Genomic DNA, 18,873 nt, shown 5'->3' with positions numbered 1-18,873 from the left:
AAAGTAATATTAAAAATGGACATTATATACGTAGGAATGTTAGTTATCAGAGTAGTGTAGCAATTACTTTAAAGTAATGCTATAAATGGTAGCGTAAGTTATCTCTGGTTTATAAATAATTTTGTAAATGAGATGTAGGTTACCAATTGTTTCAAAGCAGTACTATTTAAAAAAAATGTCGAATCCTTTGTTTCGAAACGATGCTTTAATTTTATGTCGCGTTTGCTCCCGAGTAATACTATAAATACATATGTTTCAAAGTAGGCTTGTGATGAGTATTGATATAATGTTATAAAAACTTGTTATCGGTTGTTTCGAAATAATGTTATAAAAGAAAACGTTATTTATTACTTGTTCGGAGTAATTATGTAAATGAGAGCTAGCTTAGTATTTATTTAGAAGTAATACTTTAAATTATTGCTGTCACTTATTTCAAAATAATACTATAAATATTGGCTGTCTTTCGTTTCGACCATGATTCAGTTATTTACATTATATCAAAATCCCCCTTCACTACCAACGCTTTAGTCACTAATTTCATTCCTTATACTCTAACATTACAATAGTAGCAATTAAACCTTGCAAACAAGCCAGTTTCCACCATATTTGAGATATAGACCATTCATTCCAAAATCAACTTTTTCCCCATTAATTTTAATTAGTCCCACAAGTTTACACTGTTTGTCCGCTCATCCTTACATATTAATCAAAGCCTAAAAGTCAGACCTAGTGAATTACTCATTATTTCATCCACACAAATAATTCTCGGCAGTATGCCTGACACAAGTAATATATGACTTTTTTTTCTCTCTTTTGAAATGCCTTTGTCAACTCCTTGTACTTATCATAATTAGGTCCTCCGACCTATATTTCCCTATATCATCAGACACTACACGCACAGCAAAAGCTGCATCAGTGCTAGCTCCCATCATTACATCCCTTGCTCTGTCAGTTATACCCATCAGTATTATAATCTAATTCTTTTCTCCCTATTTAGTCCTATTTAAAGTTAATAAGTTATGGCATTATTTTCCTAATAAGGTAATACGTTTTTCTTTACATTCTCTCAATCAGTGAAAATAATATTACGAAACTCTTAGAGATAATCGTTCTACTTTGATTTTATAGAAGAATTTTATAGTTCTGCCTATATTATGTTATATTAATACTTTGCTGTTATGTAGATGATAATTATGATATTAATACTACAAGAATAAACAAATTAACCAATTTTACCATTTTGTGTTTCATAGATTGTGTATACAGAAAAGAGTAAGTGCATACTTGTCATCAACGTGTTGACATCACTGCCAACATGGACAGTTTTGGTTGCAGTTGTTGATGCTATTTATATGTTACAATTCGTTATTGATGTTGCATAATAGTGTGAGAATTGAATGTGTTTCATATTGCTATTCTTTCTAACTTTAATTCAGAATGAGTATAGAAACTGGTGGAAGAAGCGGCACAAAAAACCCTATTAAAATAATTGCAAATATTTTTATATCTTTTATTGGTGCAGGCGTATTAGGGCTACCATTTGCATTTAAGGAGGTAAGTTTATTGTAATATTAAAAGTGCTACGAATAGTGTTAATATGTGTTTTTTTTGTATTTATAGTATAAGTATATTTATATTTAAAGAAAAACAAACAAAAACGTCAGGGCAATTACTTAACAAAGTGCTTGAAATTGAAACTTCAATTGAAATTCATCATATGAGTTTGAAAATGTTCAAAGTATACAATATACGTGGAAGTACAGAACATGTCTTCCATGTTTGTGCAAATTATTTTTATTTGCAAGTAATAAAATCAGTTAAATGTTTGAACTGAAGAGTATTTGGAAAAGTTTTAAATGGAAGTTGTTTTGTTAATAGTAGTAGTTAACTCACATTTGAGGAATAAGTGTTTCATTGCAATTTTATGAAGTCTTTGACATTTTATTTCTCAGTATATTTAATAATCCTTCCTTTAAATGAAGTTACTATAATAAATAATTCAATTATGGCATTGTTTTGTTTTTACAGTGTTATGAATATTGAGAAAGCAAATCACTGCAGAGAGATTGGTTGTTTTCCTGTGCTATAATAATAATTGCTTCTGTCACCTCTCTAATAATTAAGTGAGCATTGTATTAAAGAGTTAAAGTTTCTTGACAGTGTTAAGGGAAATCTAGAGTGGTATGTTTGAGAGGTATGGTATTATAACAGGTTTGCAGTGTAGTTAAATTTTCAATAACTTCTGAATCTGACTATTAGTGTCTTACATTGCAAAATAAACCATTATAGGTTTTTTTAGTAATAAAGAAAGACAAAAAGAATTAGATGGAAATCACACTGATTGTATAGATTACTTTCGGTTAACAAAGACTATCCATAGCTCTGGGGTTGAAGACTCTTGTTCAGTTTAGAGATTTGCTTCAAGTAACATAATTCAGTACCCATATAGGATTAGTATGAATAAACATAAAACTAATAATATTCTGTTAAGATATTGGCTAATGATTATGTTATATAAAACACAACATAAATTACATGTATACTGTAATTAAATCATTAAGAAGTTGTACTTCAATGTAACTGACAAAACTTGAACCACTGTGTTTTATGCATTATGATTAGATCAGCAATCAGAGCTCTAAATAAGGATGTATACTGTGTATTCACACATATTAACTCTCCCAAAACAGTCAGATTTAGGCATGAAAAAATGCTTTGAAAATTGGCCAGTGTGGATTTACTGTCTTTATTTGGTATAACTTTATGTAAGGTAATTGAGAATATGGAAGTGATTTTCTGCTATCCAGGTAAATATGACAAACTTTTTCAATTTTAGCAAAACCAGTCAGTCTGATGCAGTCTGAGTCGGTAAAATATTATTGATTTTTATTGACTTTATTATGCATTCACAATGTATGAATGACAGAATTGTCATCTCTGACAGTTTAGTATGCAACAAGGTTGATTTAAGAAGAATTACCCAACAAATATGAACTTGCTGTACAAATATTTCATTCAAGATGATAAAACTGAAGACAGTACAAAGATCATTTCCCAAATTGTAGATTATCGCATCATTTCTCGCATTGAATTTGGTGATTAGACAACAAAGAAACTCTCTGAAACTATCATTTTTGAAAAGACAGTTCAGTATTGGAAACAATAATTTTCATAGTTAGTGGCGGTTGGTGAAGGAATAGATAAGAGACTGAAGTACAGCATTTGCATAGAGAGAAAAGTGAGAAGCATATGGGTGAATGAGAAATTACCAAATATTCAGAAGAACAGTACTGAAAGGTATTGGCTGTCTTCAGGACACAAACAGGCTAATAAAAGTGATGATGAGAAATCCACTTGAAGTAAAAATGTATCTCAGGATGCCTGATATGGATATTTACACTTTTACCAAAATATAGCAGAGAACAATGTTTTGATCTTCTTAGATTAACAAAAGCTGAGAAAGATTCACTGAAGGAATCTGGGAACAAGAGTAAAATGTATGACAATGACGTTGACAAGGAAGACAATCTTCATATCAGATGATGAAAATATATTGTTTTGTACAAAATTTTATGTATCAAAGGAGGAGTTGCCATGTGATAAAGGCCTCAGTTTACTTGAGTTACAGAATTTGAATGGAGCAAATATGAAATATAAGAATTTAAGCAGTGTAACAACAAATGACCTACAGACATAGTAGGTAGAATAAATTCTATGGTTCAAGGTCTGTTCTCTCCTGAAGGGAAAAATTATCATGATACATTGTGAGAATTCCACGGTGGTATCTCAAATTTTTCATCAAGGAGATCTTTGCTTTGCACCCTGGATCTTCTCTGTTGGGCTCATTCCAATTGTATCAGTCTTTTAGCATGTCATGGCCCAGGAGTGATGATTTTAATTGCAGATCACTTGCCTTGACCCAACTAGATCCTTCCAATGGAATGGATGCTACATCACAAGGGGTTTCAGTGGATTTGCTTGCATTGGGTCTCCAGTGGTCATGCCTTTGTGAGTCATTGACATTCTCAGTTGTGGTTGTTTTGATCTACAATACCTCGTCCTCAAGTGTTAGCAGTAGATGGATTTGGTTTGTACTAGACAGATTTACATTTGTATAGCTTTACCCTGATTTGGCTACTACCCCAGGTTCTGACAATGGCTCATTTTACTCAAGCTATCTTGGTTGCACCTTATTGGCCAGTTTGAGTTTGGTTTCTGCTTCTTTGTTATCTGCAGAAGTGTCCAACTCTACCTCTTCCATTGGATATCTGTTGAGACAGTCTCGATCAGATGTTCTCAACTCAGTCTTGGCAATTAACTCTGTTAATATAGCTGATAACCTATGATCATCTTTTACATCAGATATTGAAACTGTAGTTAAAATTATTAATGTTATGGGGGCTGGGGGTTGAGCCCCCCCAAATGAGCCAAGCCCCCAATATTGTTACCTACATGTATTCATAAAATAAATAATATAAAATATTATAAAAAAATAAAAATATAAAATATGTCGGTACCTGTGTAATGCCATTCTGTCTTGAGCTTTAACAAAGATTAGACAACCATGTTGATTTCAAGTTACAACAGGTCATCAGGTATTTTACTTGATAAAACAAAGGTTTCACAGGTATTTATCCATTAATTTCATTTATCTTTTATTGAAAAGTAAAACATAGCATGCATGTATAAGTGTATTATGTATAGGTCAAAACTATGAAGCATTTAGCTAGTGTTGTGTCCTCTGTGAGTTCATTTTGCATTGTGTATCAGCCATCCAAAATTGTACTGATGATTGTGGCATACACTTAAAATTGTGACTTACAATCCAGTTAATGTTATACTTATGATTAGATAATAACCTTACATGTCAACTGACTAAATAATATTTCTAAACAATTCTAGAACGAATTTTGAAATTGTCACTGGGCTATTTAGAAGTGCCTAATTTAATGTAATGTAGTAGTTATATTATTGTAACAGGTGCTTGTCACACATATGATAATAAGAACAATATCACAATCACAGTTTGGCCTGTATGAATAATGTAAACTTATGAAGAAACCAGTCTTTCTGTGGAGATCAACTACAATTTAGACATTTTGTTTTGGTGCTACTATGACCATTCAATATCCAGGTCGCGGGTTTGCTTTGTTCAAGCGCATGATTCCCGCCTCAAACGCCTTAAGGGTATGATCACCAAGCTGCTGACCATGGTGTATGATCTATGTATGGCTAATGATCGGCTCAGCCCGATCGAGATCCAGATGCCAGCCGCACGCCACCCCCGGTCACTCCCATTAGCTGCCCACAGTTTTACAACATGCCCTATCAAAGCTGTGTTTGTGTTCCCTAATTAGCCCTGTAATTTTACATTATCACTACCTTCTAATTAAATACTTGTGCTATATGGTTAAAGATAAACACTTTCTCTAACAGTATTTCATGGATATGTTTTGGATTTTCATGTACTATTAATATAATTTGGTGATTTTAATGCCGCAGAGCAGTTGTTCGTAATGTTGAACTATGTTTAGTTGTTATTTGTTCCTTATTTATGAAATACCCAATAGTATGCATGTTACATCTTTTTCCTTAGATTTCAGTGTTTAAAATCAATATCCTTTGCAAGCCCTAATGCCAGTATAAGGAGATAAATTTCTATTTGTTTCATATAAGCTAACACAACTTGGAAGTAAGAAGTGGTACTAGCAGTCAGCCAGCCAGCTCAGGGGTCACTTTGACGTTCGAGCACTCTGTATGAAAGGGAGTTATGTTTGTTTACGCGGCTCTCGCTCTGTCTGGTACTCGGCCTCACACTGGAACACACACTCAGTTTGGATTAATAAAAGGAAATCGAAATCAGCGACTCGTTTTCAAACAAGGACAACAATACACAAGACAAGAGTCAGACATCACCCACCAAAACATAAACCAGTTATACTACACATATGGATTATTATGCGACAATACCTGCTACCCAAGAAGAGGCAGCAAGTAGATAGTCCCACAAACACACGTGGTGCAAGTGAGGAGGACAGTGGTGATCGTGATGGTGAGAATGAGGACATGACTAGTGCGGGACCCCAGCCGCAAGTGGGCACCACTTGCACCCAGGGTGAAAAATTACCACCAGGACCCAAAGACCTGAGCCAGCTTCCAGATAGTGGTCCTACCTGTCCAGACTTGAAGAGATGCTGGCCACAGAATACAGCAGCCAGTCAAGGTCATTCAACAAGAATTGGCGTGATCAGCACTCGTGGTTGGAGTACTCTGTGACCCAAGATGCTGCATTCTGCTTCACATGTCGTCTTTTCAGTCACACACACTTCAGTAAAGCTGAGAAGTTTTTCACCCATGAAGGCTTTCGGAACTGGAAGAAGGCGACTACATCACTGGAGTCCCATTATAACTGTGCAGGACACAAGTTTGCCATGCAAGCTTGGGCAGAGTTTAAATTGCAGAAACAAAGGGTCCAAGGATCCAAAATGCTTTCGATGCAAGCCATGCTAAAACTGTGGAGGAAAACCGACATTACATAAGAGCCATGTTAGATGCACTGCTCTACACAGCCTGCCAGAATGAAACCCAGAGAGGTCACAGGGAAGGTAGTCAGTCAGATAACAGGGGCAATTTCCTGGAACTTCTTGACATGATTTCTAGGTACGATGAAATTGTGAAGAAGAAGCTGAGTAGTCCTGGCAATGCCAAGTACATGCACCATGATATCCAAAACGAACTGCTTGACATCATAGCTGGAATGATCAGGAAGAATATCAGCAAAGAGGTCATAGAAGCTGAGCATTTTGCTCTAATGGTGGATGAAACAAAGGATATGAGCAAGCAAGAACAGCTGTCTATTGTGGTAAGGTACCTCCACCAACAGAGCCTTCACGAGGAGTTCCTGGACTTCACAGCTGCTGAGGGTATGGATGCAGATTCTTTGCTCAAGAAAATCATAGAGACTCTAGCTAAATGTGGTATTGACCATAATTCCTCCATTGGCCAGTGCTATGATGGAGCTGCACTCATGTCAGGGCACATCAGTGGTATACAGGAAAGGTATGTGTATGTCCAATGCTATGCACACAGGCTCAACCTTGTGCTAGTTGATTGTGTGCATAATGTCCAGGCTGTAGCAGAGTTCTTTGTGACAATTCAGAAGCTGTACAAATTCTTCCCTACATCAGTTGTGCATGAAGGATTTCTGAAGGTACAGAAGGAGCTTGAACTCGTGAACCAGCACATAGAGTTGAAGCGACTGTCAGACACAAGATGGGCTTGCCTACATGCTGCTTGTCTGGCTGTGAAAAGAACCCTCCTTGCCATTGTGACAACCCTAAAGCATCTTGTGGAGGGGGACAATGTCCACAGAGTCACTGAATCAAAGGGCCTGTGCATCCTCCTAGATCAGCAGTTCGTAACCAGTCTAGTGGCCATAGAAAAACTACTGCTGATGACAAAACAGCTATCAAACCACCTCCAGTCATCTGACCTGCAGCTGGCCTCTGCAGAGGACCTAGTACAATCTGTCATCTCTGGTCTCTCAGAAATGAGAACTGAAGCAGCATGGAAAGACTTGGAAGAATCTTCTGAAGATATATGTAAGAAAGTGGGAATATGCACCGAGACGGTGCTTCAAGGTGGACAGCGATCTGCCCCCAGACACCTGGACAAATTCATAATTACATCTAGTACTGGCCAAAGAGATGAACCAACACCAGATGCCAGGAGACACACCTTCTATGCCATCATAGACAGGATGCTCAACGAGCTGAATAGAAGATTCTTCTCTGATGCCTGCAGTGTTCTGATGGGTGCAACTGCATTGAACCCCAAACACTCCACATTTCTGGATAAGGAAGCACAGCACTCTTAGGAATGGCAGCAAATTATGGTGTGGCAGAGGATGACCTTGCAGTGGAGGTCCACCAGTTGAACCGGCTAATTGCTAGGAAGAAAGACAAGGGACAGGAAGTTTTCAAACCATTGGAGCTTGCAATCATGCTGGAGCCATACAAGGATTCCTTCATGGATCTTCACAAACTTGTATGTATTGCTGTGACCCTGCCTGTCACTTCAGCTGTCTGTGAGAGAAGTTTCTCATGTCTGAAGCTTCTCAAGACATACTTACGCAACTGCAGTGGTAACAACTGCACCAGCAACCTTGCTGTCATATCAGTAAACTCCAGGAGGGCAAAACAACTCAATATTGATACTGTTATAGATACATTTGCTGCCAATCACCAGAACAGGCTCATTGTTTTGAAGTAATATTGACTATAAACACAACATGATGAAAGATAGTTAGCCTGATAGTGACCTTACTTTTCCTTAGAGTGTATTAACTTCACATGGGATAAATCAGTTCTGATATGTAAACTATGTCTTTATATTATATTTCTTTTGGTTTGTAGCTTTACTCTTAATGGTATATTAAATGTTCAATCTAATAGCTAATCTTGATTTTCTTTATTATTACGTATTACCTTGGGTGGAATTTAGGTGAGCTTCCTCTTTTACATGTATGCATATATTCATAAACAGATTATTTCTAATTTGTGATAATGAATTATCAATCAGAGTATGAGTTTCCAATGAAAACTGCATTGAAAAGCGGTTCAAAATAGCACATCTTTCTGAAATGTACCTTGGTATTTACATTATTATAAGTTACCATCTATACTTCATACTGATGGCATTTCAGGAAGCCCCTCCACAGTTTTACCTCAGCCCCCCCCCCCCAACGAAAATATCCTGGTATCTCCACTGCTTCAGACATCATATTAATCTTTGTTACTTTCTGCAACAGTACTCTTATCATTTCATGGGGATTTATAAAACATTTTCAAGTTATAGTATGGAAACTTTGAAGGTTGATTAATTCTTGTTTCAGGAATGCATTTACTTCTACTTCCACTTTAGTTTTATCTGGATGAAAGTTCCCATCTTTGCATATCTAAGCATTAGTATGAATTCTACCTCACTTGTTCCAGTCTCTATACCTTACTATATCACCCTTAGCAGTTTAATTTTTGACTCTCTCAATTTGTATAAAAGCTCCTTGTTATTCTTTGTTATTCACTTTTCTCAGTGTCAAAAAGTATGAAAACAATAATGTGTGGAAGATTTCCACAAACAGCTTCCTGTTTGCTGCTATTACTACATTTGCAATGTTTTCTTTTAAACTATTTTAGATTTTTTATGGGGCTTTATTTTCCTGTTTAGTTTCTTGATTTTACAATAAAACAAATTTGAAGACATTTTTACAAATATGAATACTTAGATTCATGTCTCGGACACTGACTCACCTGATGCTCCTCCTCTATCATCTCATGAGTCATAACATTTCCTGAGTGTTGGGGTGGGTGGGCACCTTGCATGGAAGGCAGACAGAGAGAGGTAGAATTTCATTTGCAGTCTGATACTTTTACTCATATTGGTTCTGAAGCTGTATTGGTGGAAATTTTCCAGAATTCATTTGTCACTTACAACAGTTTTGCATTTTTGTCATTTTTACAACTGTTATCTGAGAGCTGTCATAGATCTCCTGCTCAAAGGATCTTAGTCATTTACTCATTTTCACATTTTAGCAGGTTATTAGCTTCTGCTCTCTTCTTGGTACCTTGGCTTGTTTGCTGCTGGGATTTTTTGTAGAGAGATAACTTTTTGGAGGGAATTTGCTTTCTTGTGTTGGCCCTTATAGGTATCAGAAAAACTTTTTTCTTTTTACAAACTATATTTGCAGTGAGTTCAGTCTTCTTGGTATCTCAGTGAATGGGGACTTTCTACACTCTTCACATTCTACACTGGCTTGTTGACTTTTCTGAAGTTCTTCTACAGAAGAGTTTTTGCATATCCTGTTCAAGTTTCCAGACCTCCTGCTTCGGTGCCATAATCCATTTGAACACAAGGGTGATTTTGATTTTATCAGTGGGGATCCTCCACCAAAACTGGAGTGCAGATTTTAGTATTGGTGACTGCTTTATAGGGTTAAGTCCTATGGGATCTCATCTCAAAAGGTCTTTATCAGTGTGGGAGACATTCATCAGAGATGAAGGAGTCATTAAAGTTCTAAGAAGTGGACTGGTCTTTCAGTTTACGTCTCTTCCTCCTCTGTTTCTCATACCTAATTACTCTCTTGCATTCAATTGTCAAGCATAAGCCATCCAGGATTTTCTGCGCAAAGAAGCCATAGAGCACATCATCTCCTCTCAAGGGTTTTTTTCTCATTCTCAACTATTTGCAGTACTGAAAAATTAGCATTTGTCAACCTGTCATTGAGCTTTCTCATCTCAGTTACTTCCTCCACCTCCTTTGGTTTACAATGGAGTCATTTTTTTCTCTTCATTGATTCCTTACACCCTGACTATGGATAACAAAATTTGACATCACAGATGCCTACCTTCATATCTCAATCATCGAGTCTTTTAGATGTTCACTGTTTCATGCACAATAACCAAGTTTTTCTATTTTGTGCTTTACCATTTGGCCTTGCATCTGATATGTGTTTTTTGCTGGATAGTCAGAACTTTTTTATGTCATTTTCATTCCCTCAGCAGTTACACTTGACATTAAATAAACGACTGGATTTTTCTAGCCGCTTTTTGTCATTTGGCAGAACTGCACACTCTAACTCTGTTATCAGAAGCTATGAAAGCTGGTTTTCTTATCAAAAAGGAGAAGGCTGTTTTATTCCCATGCTATCTCATCCATTTTTGGGTATAGCACAAGACATAGCTGCTGCTAATAGCCTATGGAGAGATTGTGATGTGCCCTTCCATTTTCTGTATCCTTGGGATAGTACCTTTGACAAGCGACAGCAACCTCAGGTCTAACCAAACCAGGAATATGGTGAAACCATTAATGGATGGTGGATTAATTTGTGTGGTGAAAAACTTGGTTTAACTGAGTAAACAGAAGAGAAGGCATCCTCTAATTTGTTTTGAACACTGCAACTGATAGGATCAGTACCTTTAGCACTGTCATGTCCTAGCTTTCCATTGAACCTTGGAGCTCAATCTGAAGGTGCATCTACAACTTGTGATTGTTTCTGCAGTTTAAACACCAGTGAAGGCTAAGAATGAGGAGGAAGTCTTACAGTGATGGGTTGCCAATGATGGTGACAGGTTTGAAGAGCTGGGAGTTATTAGTTGGTCATCTGCATATAGGTTGTTTGAGTGTGATCATTGTGGATTGACAACAGAGTAGTATCAGAATGCTCTTAGGTTGAAAAAATAACTGTAGTCCAAAATGACATATTGGTGTAGTTCATAAGGACTTATATAGATATGATATCAAAATTGCTTCACTGTAAGAAACACAGTTCAGAGGAACTACAGGAAAAGAACCACACCCTCTCTTGGTCTGGCATAAGTGGCAAAGGGAGAAGTGATACTGCAGTAGAATTTGCAGTAACCAGTCATATAGGCACAAATGTAGAACTGTTCCCTCCTTGTATCTCTAAAAGTCTGATGATGATGTGACTTTCACTGTACAAAAACAGCTTCTTCACCATCATTACGACCTATGCACCAATGACGACAAACAAAACTCATAAAATAAGAGTTCTGTCTGGCTTTGAGGAGTCTCTTGGATTTGGTTGCTGGTTGTGGTAAGCTTTTAGCCCTTGGAGGCTTCTGTAGCTGTGTTGGTTCAGATCATCAAACTTGGAATTACATGTTAGGCTACCTTGGACGAAGAAAGATAATTTCAAGTGTGGGATTACTTCTTAGCTGCTGCACTGAGCTAGATTTGGAAATAACAAACACACTTTTCAGACATCACAGAAAATGGTATTACAGTTGGTGTCACCCACATTCCCAGTGATGGATTGCCCTTGAGTGGGTTCTAACACAAAGTTGGTACCTTGCTGATGTCATGTCTACATTACCCATGTGTGATGGAAACTGAGACACTAATCACACACTTATTTATACAGTTGTAGACTAAAGATCATTCCTGTTTGGTGCAAAAAAAAACAACAGATAGCTGTATCTTAGAGACTGAATATAGCATAACTGTGAGATCCTGCTTGTAGAGAGAAACTTGAGAGAATCAAAATCTCTGAATGTTTTGAAATGAATCCCTAGCAGCTCAGTCAATCCCAATGTTACATAACCATTTCAAAATCATTATATGAGACACAACTGCTGCAGAAATGGGCTTTGACAATAAGGAACTTGCTGATTGGTTCAACATAAATGATAACATCCAAAACTGTTAGATGAGAAAAGAAAGCTTGACAAGCCTTACTAAATAGCAGGCACACTCAACAAACTACTAAGTGATGGAAAGCAGCTGACATAAACCTCCAAAAACATCTGCAAACTTCAAGATCAGTGGTGGCAACAAAAAGCAGAGGATATACAGTCTTTAGTTGACAAACATAATACAAAATGATCTTTTAACAGTCTGAAGGTGATGTATAAATCAAAGCATGGAACAACTGTTCTGCTCAAGAGTTGTTTGCAAACAAGGTTAATATATTTCAGAGGTGGAAAGAACACTGATTCTTTACTAAATAAGGTATCAGTGATTCATGACACAGTCCTGGCTCAGGTATTGTCATTATTAATAATAGATACAATACTCAGTGACCCACCAATTTCAGAAAAACGTGTGAAGGCAATGAAAATGATTAAATCCAGAAAAGCACCAGCTAAGAGTTTCAAAAGTGGAGGACTAGTAATAAAACTAGAATTATTGTAACTTTTTGAATGATGTTGGCAAGCTGGTGTTCTATCTCAGGAGCTAAAGGATGTCCTAATTGTAACAATTTACAAATGTAAAGGGGATCAAAATTACTGTAGAAATTATTAAGGTATTTCATGGCTATCATATGCAGGAAACATTCTGGCCAAAATACTACTTTAATGGCTACAAACAATTTCAGAACATATACTGCCAGAAAGCCAATGTAGTGAACAGAATCACAACCTGGAAGGCAAAGCAATGTCTCCTGTCCCATGAATTATGAAGAGGATGTGGAACAAATGCACTTCAATCATTGGCTTATGGAAGTGATACTCCATGTACAGAATTATGAGGAATTGAGGCCCCTCTTCCATGATCATGAAAAGAAATATAATGACCTGAAAGAAAAACCAGCCTTACACAGCCAGAGAGTGAAGTGTCATCACTGAACTAGAGTTAAGAGGAAGCTTCCATATAGGTTGATCCAGCTCCCCACAAGACATTTAGGAAAAACATTCAAGTTTAAGGTAGGAGGGTATCCAGCTTTTTTTCTCCTTGAGTGGATAGAGAGTACAAACATCACTTGGGAGAAACAGACCTATGTCTACCATCCCAACAATAGAAACTGAAAGTGGTAAGATCTCCCTTGCTCCACAAGAAGAGAGGGTGGAGCTCACATTGAGGAGTCCTGAAGAATGATGCTCCAGAGACAATGCAATAGGTGAATCTTGTTTCCTGTTTTGAACAGTAAACAAACCCTGGTTTGTTCAATGTGAAAGTTAGGATGAATGGGCAAAAACCCTTTATACTTTAGTGATGATAGTCCATGAGCAGTGATCCAGTAATTTATATTGTATTTGATATAGTATAATTGCTCTCCATCCAAAAAGTACCTAAGCAGTCTTATAGAACATTCCATCTTCATAGTGTTCATTGCTACCAGAAATTTAGTTGTTAATTTACTGGTAGCTTGTGTAGATGTGTAAAAGTGTACCTGACTGTAGAACACTCACCATTCAGTGGGATCTATATGAGAATGACAAGAGGACCTCTGAAAAGGGGCGCAAAAGAAATGGAGATACTCAATTCTGTCACAACTGAGTTGGGGTTGGTAGACCAGCCTGTACAATTTCTTCCTGCAAGTAATGAAACTGAGCTCTTAGGGACATCAATATATTTTGAGCTTGATGAAATAAGACATGAAGTATCAGCTTCTCCAGTGAAACACCAGAGTACATTATTTAAACCAATTCAAGAATCTAACTTTTCAGTGACAAGGGGTAAGTTGCATGATACTGAAGGATTCCAATGGATAAATAACCAGTGACATGAGCCTTAAAATTCTTCAGTGAAGTTTTCAGTGATGAAAGAATAAATTACTCAGTTGAAATAATGATCCATTGCAGTGTTTATTTCTTTGAGTATTTTACAGTATTCAAGAAAGTTTTTCAACAACTTGTAGAGAACATTATATTTGATGCAAAATTAAATGAAATATTTGTTTCACATTTCGATTTTGCTAAAGACATTCTTAGTTCTGTTTTGCTTGTATAACAAAATTTAAAATAAATGATATTATTATATGTAGCTTCATATTTTTAAATATGGTACTTACAATCACTAACAGTATCACTAAAATTCTGTATAGTTGTCAATTACATTTATGCTTTTCCATAATTACAGATATTTGTGTTACTATTAAAGCATTTAACATCTACTGAACATACTTTCAGTGTATGTTTTATATGAAAATGTTTTCACTAAAACATTGTTCACCATTTTCGAGTGAATTACCTCAAATACTGATCTACATTTTTCATAATTTTGTCAAATCTTGACCCTTAGTTGAAAGCACTGCATACTGTACCAACTATTTCTGCCATCATTTGAGAGGGTAAAAAAGCTAAATCAAATTCCTTGTTGAAACAAAATCACGTGTATTTATATAATTACAAAAATGAACTAATACTAATTAATAAACCAAATATATATATATATATATATATATATTACCATCTTTTTGAACACTGACTGTGTTTTTGTAATAGTCTGTGTTTAAAGTGCTGCTTGTAGCTTCACAAGATGTATTTGACACAAAAATTTACAGCTTGTTTAGGGAGTTTAACCAAGTTTCATCCAGTGTTTTGTATGTTAGATTTGAACATGCCTTATAGATGTATTTTAATATTATTATAAGAACTTATCGTATTGGTTGCAACACCAGTAAAATTCATACTATATAAAAACCACAACTCAAGTTTTAAAAAACCTTAAAATAATTATTGGTTTTCATCCCTTCTCTTTTCTGTTTTGCAGTTTTCCAATACTTATATTTAGTTTAGTTTTACCTTTATCTAGTCTTTTGTTTTTGAGTGAAATTTTCTAGCTATGTGTGTGTATTCAAATTTCATTGTTGTGTGCACAGTGTAAATAACAAATGCTTTTAGTGTTAAATTTATTATGGCTAAGATATGATGTGAGTAATAATTTATTTTCCAGAGTGGTGTTTTAGAAGGAGTCATCATCATGTTGGCAGTTTCAGTATTTAGGTAAGATTTTATGTCAATGTTTATGATTTAGTTAAATAAATGTAAGCTGTACATATATAATGTACATGTGACTCTTTGGAAATTTCTTGTACATTTCTGTTCAATGCTCTAAAAATAAGGAAAATCCTTATGTATCATAATTATCATTGTGTTATCAAAATGTAGCATTGTAGAAGCAAGAATTTTAAAATTATCCTATTATTTTTAAAATAAACAATATAATGCCTTGGTCATTGACTGAGCATGATGTAGTGCTTCAAGTACTGTGAATTACACCAGAAGAGGAGAGATACCACCTCTAAAAGTTATAGCAAGTTGAAGAAGCTCTCAATAATTGTCTCAAGAATGGCTTACCTGAAGTCGTCTTGTAGCAAACGTCATAATTTCTTCCATAGTTTCTGCTAGTTTATCATGATCAACTGCAGCTTCATAACTAATCTAGATAAACCCCAAATTATTGAAATTGATTGAAAATTGCAATATCTGGACCTGAGAAAAGCTCATACATTCTTTGAAAACACAAATCATTAGAGTTTCTAAGATATGATCCCAACATGAAAAATACAGAATGTTTCAGTTTAATCTTTATGCTAACAGCACACCTAGTTTCATTTGTGTAACTGATCTTGCTTGTTGTTGTTTCAAAGCAAACTGACTTTACATAATCATTGACTCTCCACTCTATTAGCAGATTTACCACAGCAGAAACTTAAGCCTTTCCTTTCCTTACTAAAAATCAACTTTGGAACACCTAGAAGTTAGTTTACTCCTGGTCCAGACAACATCACTGTTCTTTTCTTTTAAAATTCATTAAAGATTTTGCTATCTCAGTGAACAAGTGTGAATGTTACAAGCTTTAGACAAATTCTCCACAGAAGTGATATCAAGATATTTGGACTGAGGAAAGCTGATGGTTAGCTTCTGCACATCACAACCAACTCTGGCAGAGAGGACAGATGTTGCTTTTCTCTCACTCACCTTTTTTTGTCCATATTTCCTGCTAAATTAAGAGTAATAATATTGCTTCTTGTCCTCTTTATAGGTTTAGAAGATGATTACACTGCACAATAATTTTTTTGCTTCTTGAACACTGTTGGGTGTTCCTTATAGATTTTTGGCTGCTGAGCATGAAAATCACATCCAAATTTACCCATCACTTACCATTTCATTGAAATCTTCAGTTTTGCTACAATGGAAAAATGATATCAGGGCAACTGGAATCCATCAATGCTTACTGACTACTGTTGGACACTGCAACGTGATGCACCAAACATTGAATACAAACGAAAATGAGGAGCAAAGCACTTTTAATTATGTTGAACTTAATAGTGTATTAGAAACATAAAAGCAATTAAATATGTTATTGCTGGTAAACAGTTAACTGTCTATTTCTCAGAGTTCCCATATGATGAAGCAAAACCAAAACTATATTTGTGCATACCCACCAGGTACCTGTCACAATCAGCAAAAACTTTTCCAAAAAAATTGTTGTGCTGTGTTATTCTCTAATTGCTCCTCTATCCTCATCACTCTTTTCACCTTGTCAGTCTTTTGGGAGCAAGGGTATTGCAGTTAGGTCTGTGTGTATTTTCAAAAACTGATATATTGATGTATACAAAAGATGAGAAGTTGGTATGAAACAGTCCTCCAAATTTTATCCAGATTTGGATTCTGAATAACTTTGATACATTTCTTATATTGGGGAGATACAGCATTTTTATGGTTAATAACTCTGTAAAGTTTAGTTGGGCATGCACCAAATTTAATGGGCACATTAAAGTTGAAATTTCTCATCACATTACAAAAAGTCATCTGAATCATTGATCAGTTTGACATTATTGAATGTAAATGCAATCTTGAAAAAGAACAGGGGGGGGGACAAGGGTATGCAATCTTTCTGACTGATTTTGCTGGTACTTTATACACCAGCCTTATATTCACTGCTGTAGAATGATTCACATCAACTGATAATTTCATTCAGGGTCTGCTCTTCCTGCTCTGTATGTCATGCTCTATCCATATATGATTCTGTTCTTTGTAATAATAAGCCAGTACAGTGTCAGCTGAAATGATACAGAAAAATCTGCAAAGTGTTTATATACACTCACAAAAATTCTAGAAAATTTCCATATGATGTAGTTTATTCCAAAAGTAAAATGTAATAGCTTGGATTACTCGCAAATGGAATGTTTTTGAACAGTCTATATATTGTAAAATACTTTGGAATATTCCAGAACATACTAGAATGTTCAATAATAATATACTAAAACATTCTATACTATTCAGGATATGCAGATATAATGTGAGCTACAAGTTAAACTTTCAACTGCCTTGAGGAACCTCTAAATGTTATTCAATTTGGATAAATTTTATGTAAATATCTTATATGTTAAGATAAAATGAGAAGTGAGAATGTTTTAAATTAAACTTTCAGAAGTGAGTACCATTCTAATTATTAAGAAAGAACTTGTAAATCTGTAAAGACTAAACAGGGTTGGCTCTGAAAGAGAATTGTTGATTCTTCCCTACAGAAGATAGCCCTCAATACTACTAATGCTTGTACATTCTTGTGGCCATCAAGTGATTGACAAAGTGGAACAGTACATCTGTGTAGTCTGTGGCTGGTTGGTGGCTATTGGATAGTGAGGTTCAAAGCACAAGAAGAGATTGCCATAAATTAGGGAACTATTTTTAACGGCCAACTATTTTCTGAGTTATGTAAAGCATTGAGTATGGTAAAGACTCTCCCTTCACTTTAGCTCTAGTTGAATGGTTTAGTAGAGTGGGTAATGCAGACTGTTAATCATATGCTTGCTGAATTTGTTAACACTAGCTGACTAACATGAACACATCATATTATATACAACTGACTAGAGATCAGTAAGCCATTTGTCAAACATACTTTTGTGTTTGGGAAGGAAATAACTTTATTTAAATGTGATTTATGGTTCTCCTCCTACCCTCCAATCCACCCCCCTCCTTGCAAGAAAGGATGCCTCACAGTATCCACTATAATGTGTGTAGTAGTTATGGTCTGTGTTGACACACAAGTTTGCATGTTAACAGAAAAGGTACTATGAAAAGACAGTGAAACAATGAACTTACCAACATGTAAGCTGCCTGAGTCTGACTGGACTAGAATAATCTTATGCTCCTGTTGTTTAATTTATTATCATAAGTGTTATAACAGTCAAGAGACATGTGAGTGTGGGCAGTGAAAATCCTTCAGATGCATTTGTACATATTTGACACATTAGTTGTGAAGTGTTTTAAGCAGGAAACAGGATGAGGGCACTGTTTTATCTCGCTCTGATCCATTACCTGAGGAGAAAAGAGCTTAGAGTACTGATCTGGAAGTTCTGGATCTAGCTCTGAGAATATGTCAAACTGCCACCAACTGGCTTCAGAAATATGGCTGGGACTGAACTCAATCATGCATCTATAAAGTTTGTGACTGAAAATAATGGCATTTCTTGTTTACTGAGTTACACTATGATATTGTAATGTACAGTGTGTACATTAGGTACATATGATTACTACTCAGTCATCAAGACTTTAAGACATTTTGTTGACTGTAAAATGAATTAAACCAAAGATGTTTTATGACCTTTACTTTCCAAGCTGTTGAGAT

General features: G+C 35.7%; 1 protein-coding gene across 6 annotated transcripts in view; it reads left to right on the top strand.

Moving 5' to 3' along the window:
• Positions 1 to 1,289: 1,289 nt before the first annotated feature.
• Positions 1,290 to 18,873, top strand: part of LOC143244286 (uncharacterized) — a 130,178-nt gene continuing 112,594 nt past the window's right edge. For all 6 annotated transcript variants that reach the window (XM_076488663.1, XM_076488660.1, XM_076488664.1 and 3 more), the window contains exons 1-2: positions 1,290 to 1,554; positions 15,193 to 15,242. In XM_076488663.1, coding sequence (XP_076344778.1) covers positions 1,438 to 1,554; positions 15,193 to 15,242 — 167 coding nt within the window. In that variant the 5' untranslated portion in view covers positions 1,290 to 1,437. The remainder of the gene's footprint in view (positions 1,555 to 15,192; positions 15,243 to 18,873) is intronic.

The sequence above is a fragment of the Tachypleus tridentatus genome, chromosome 2 (assembly GCF_004210375.1).
Source record: "Tachypleus tridentatus isolate NWPU-2018 chromosome 2, ASM421037v1, whole genome shotgun sequence".
Taxonomy (NCBI): domain Eukaryota; kingdom Metazoa; phylum Arthropoda; class Merostomata; order Xiphosura; family Limulidae; genus Tachypleus; species Tachypleus tridentatus.
This window is presented reverse-complemented; position numbering and strand designations above follow the sequence as displayed.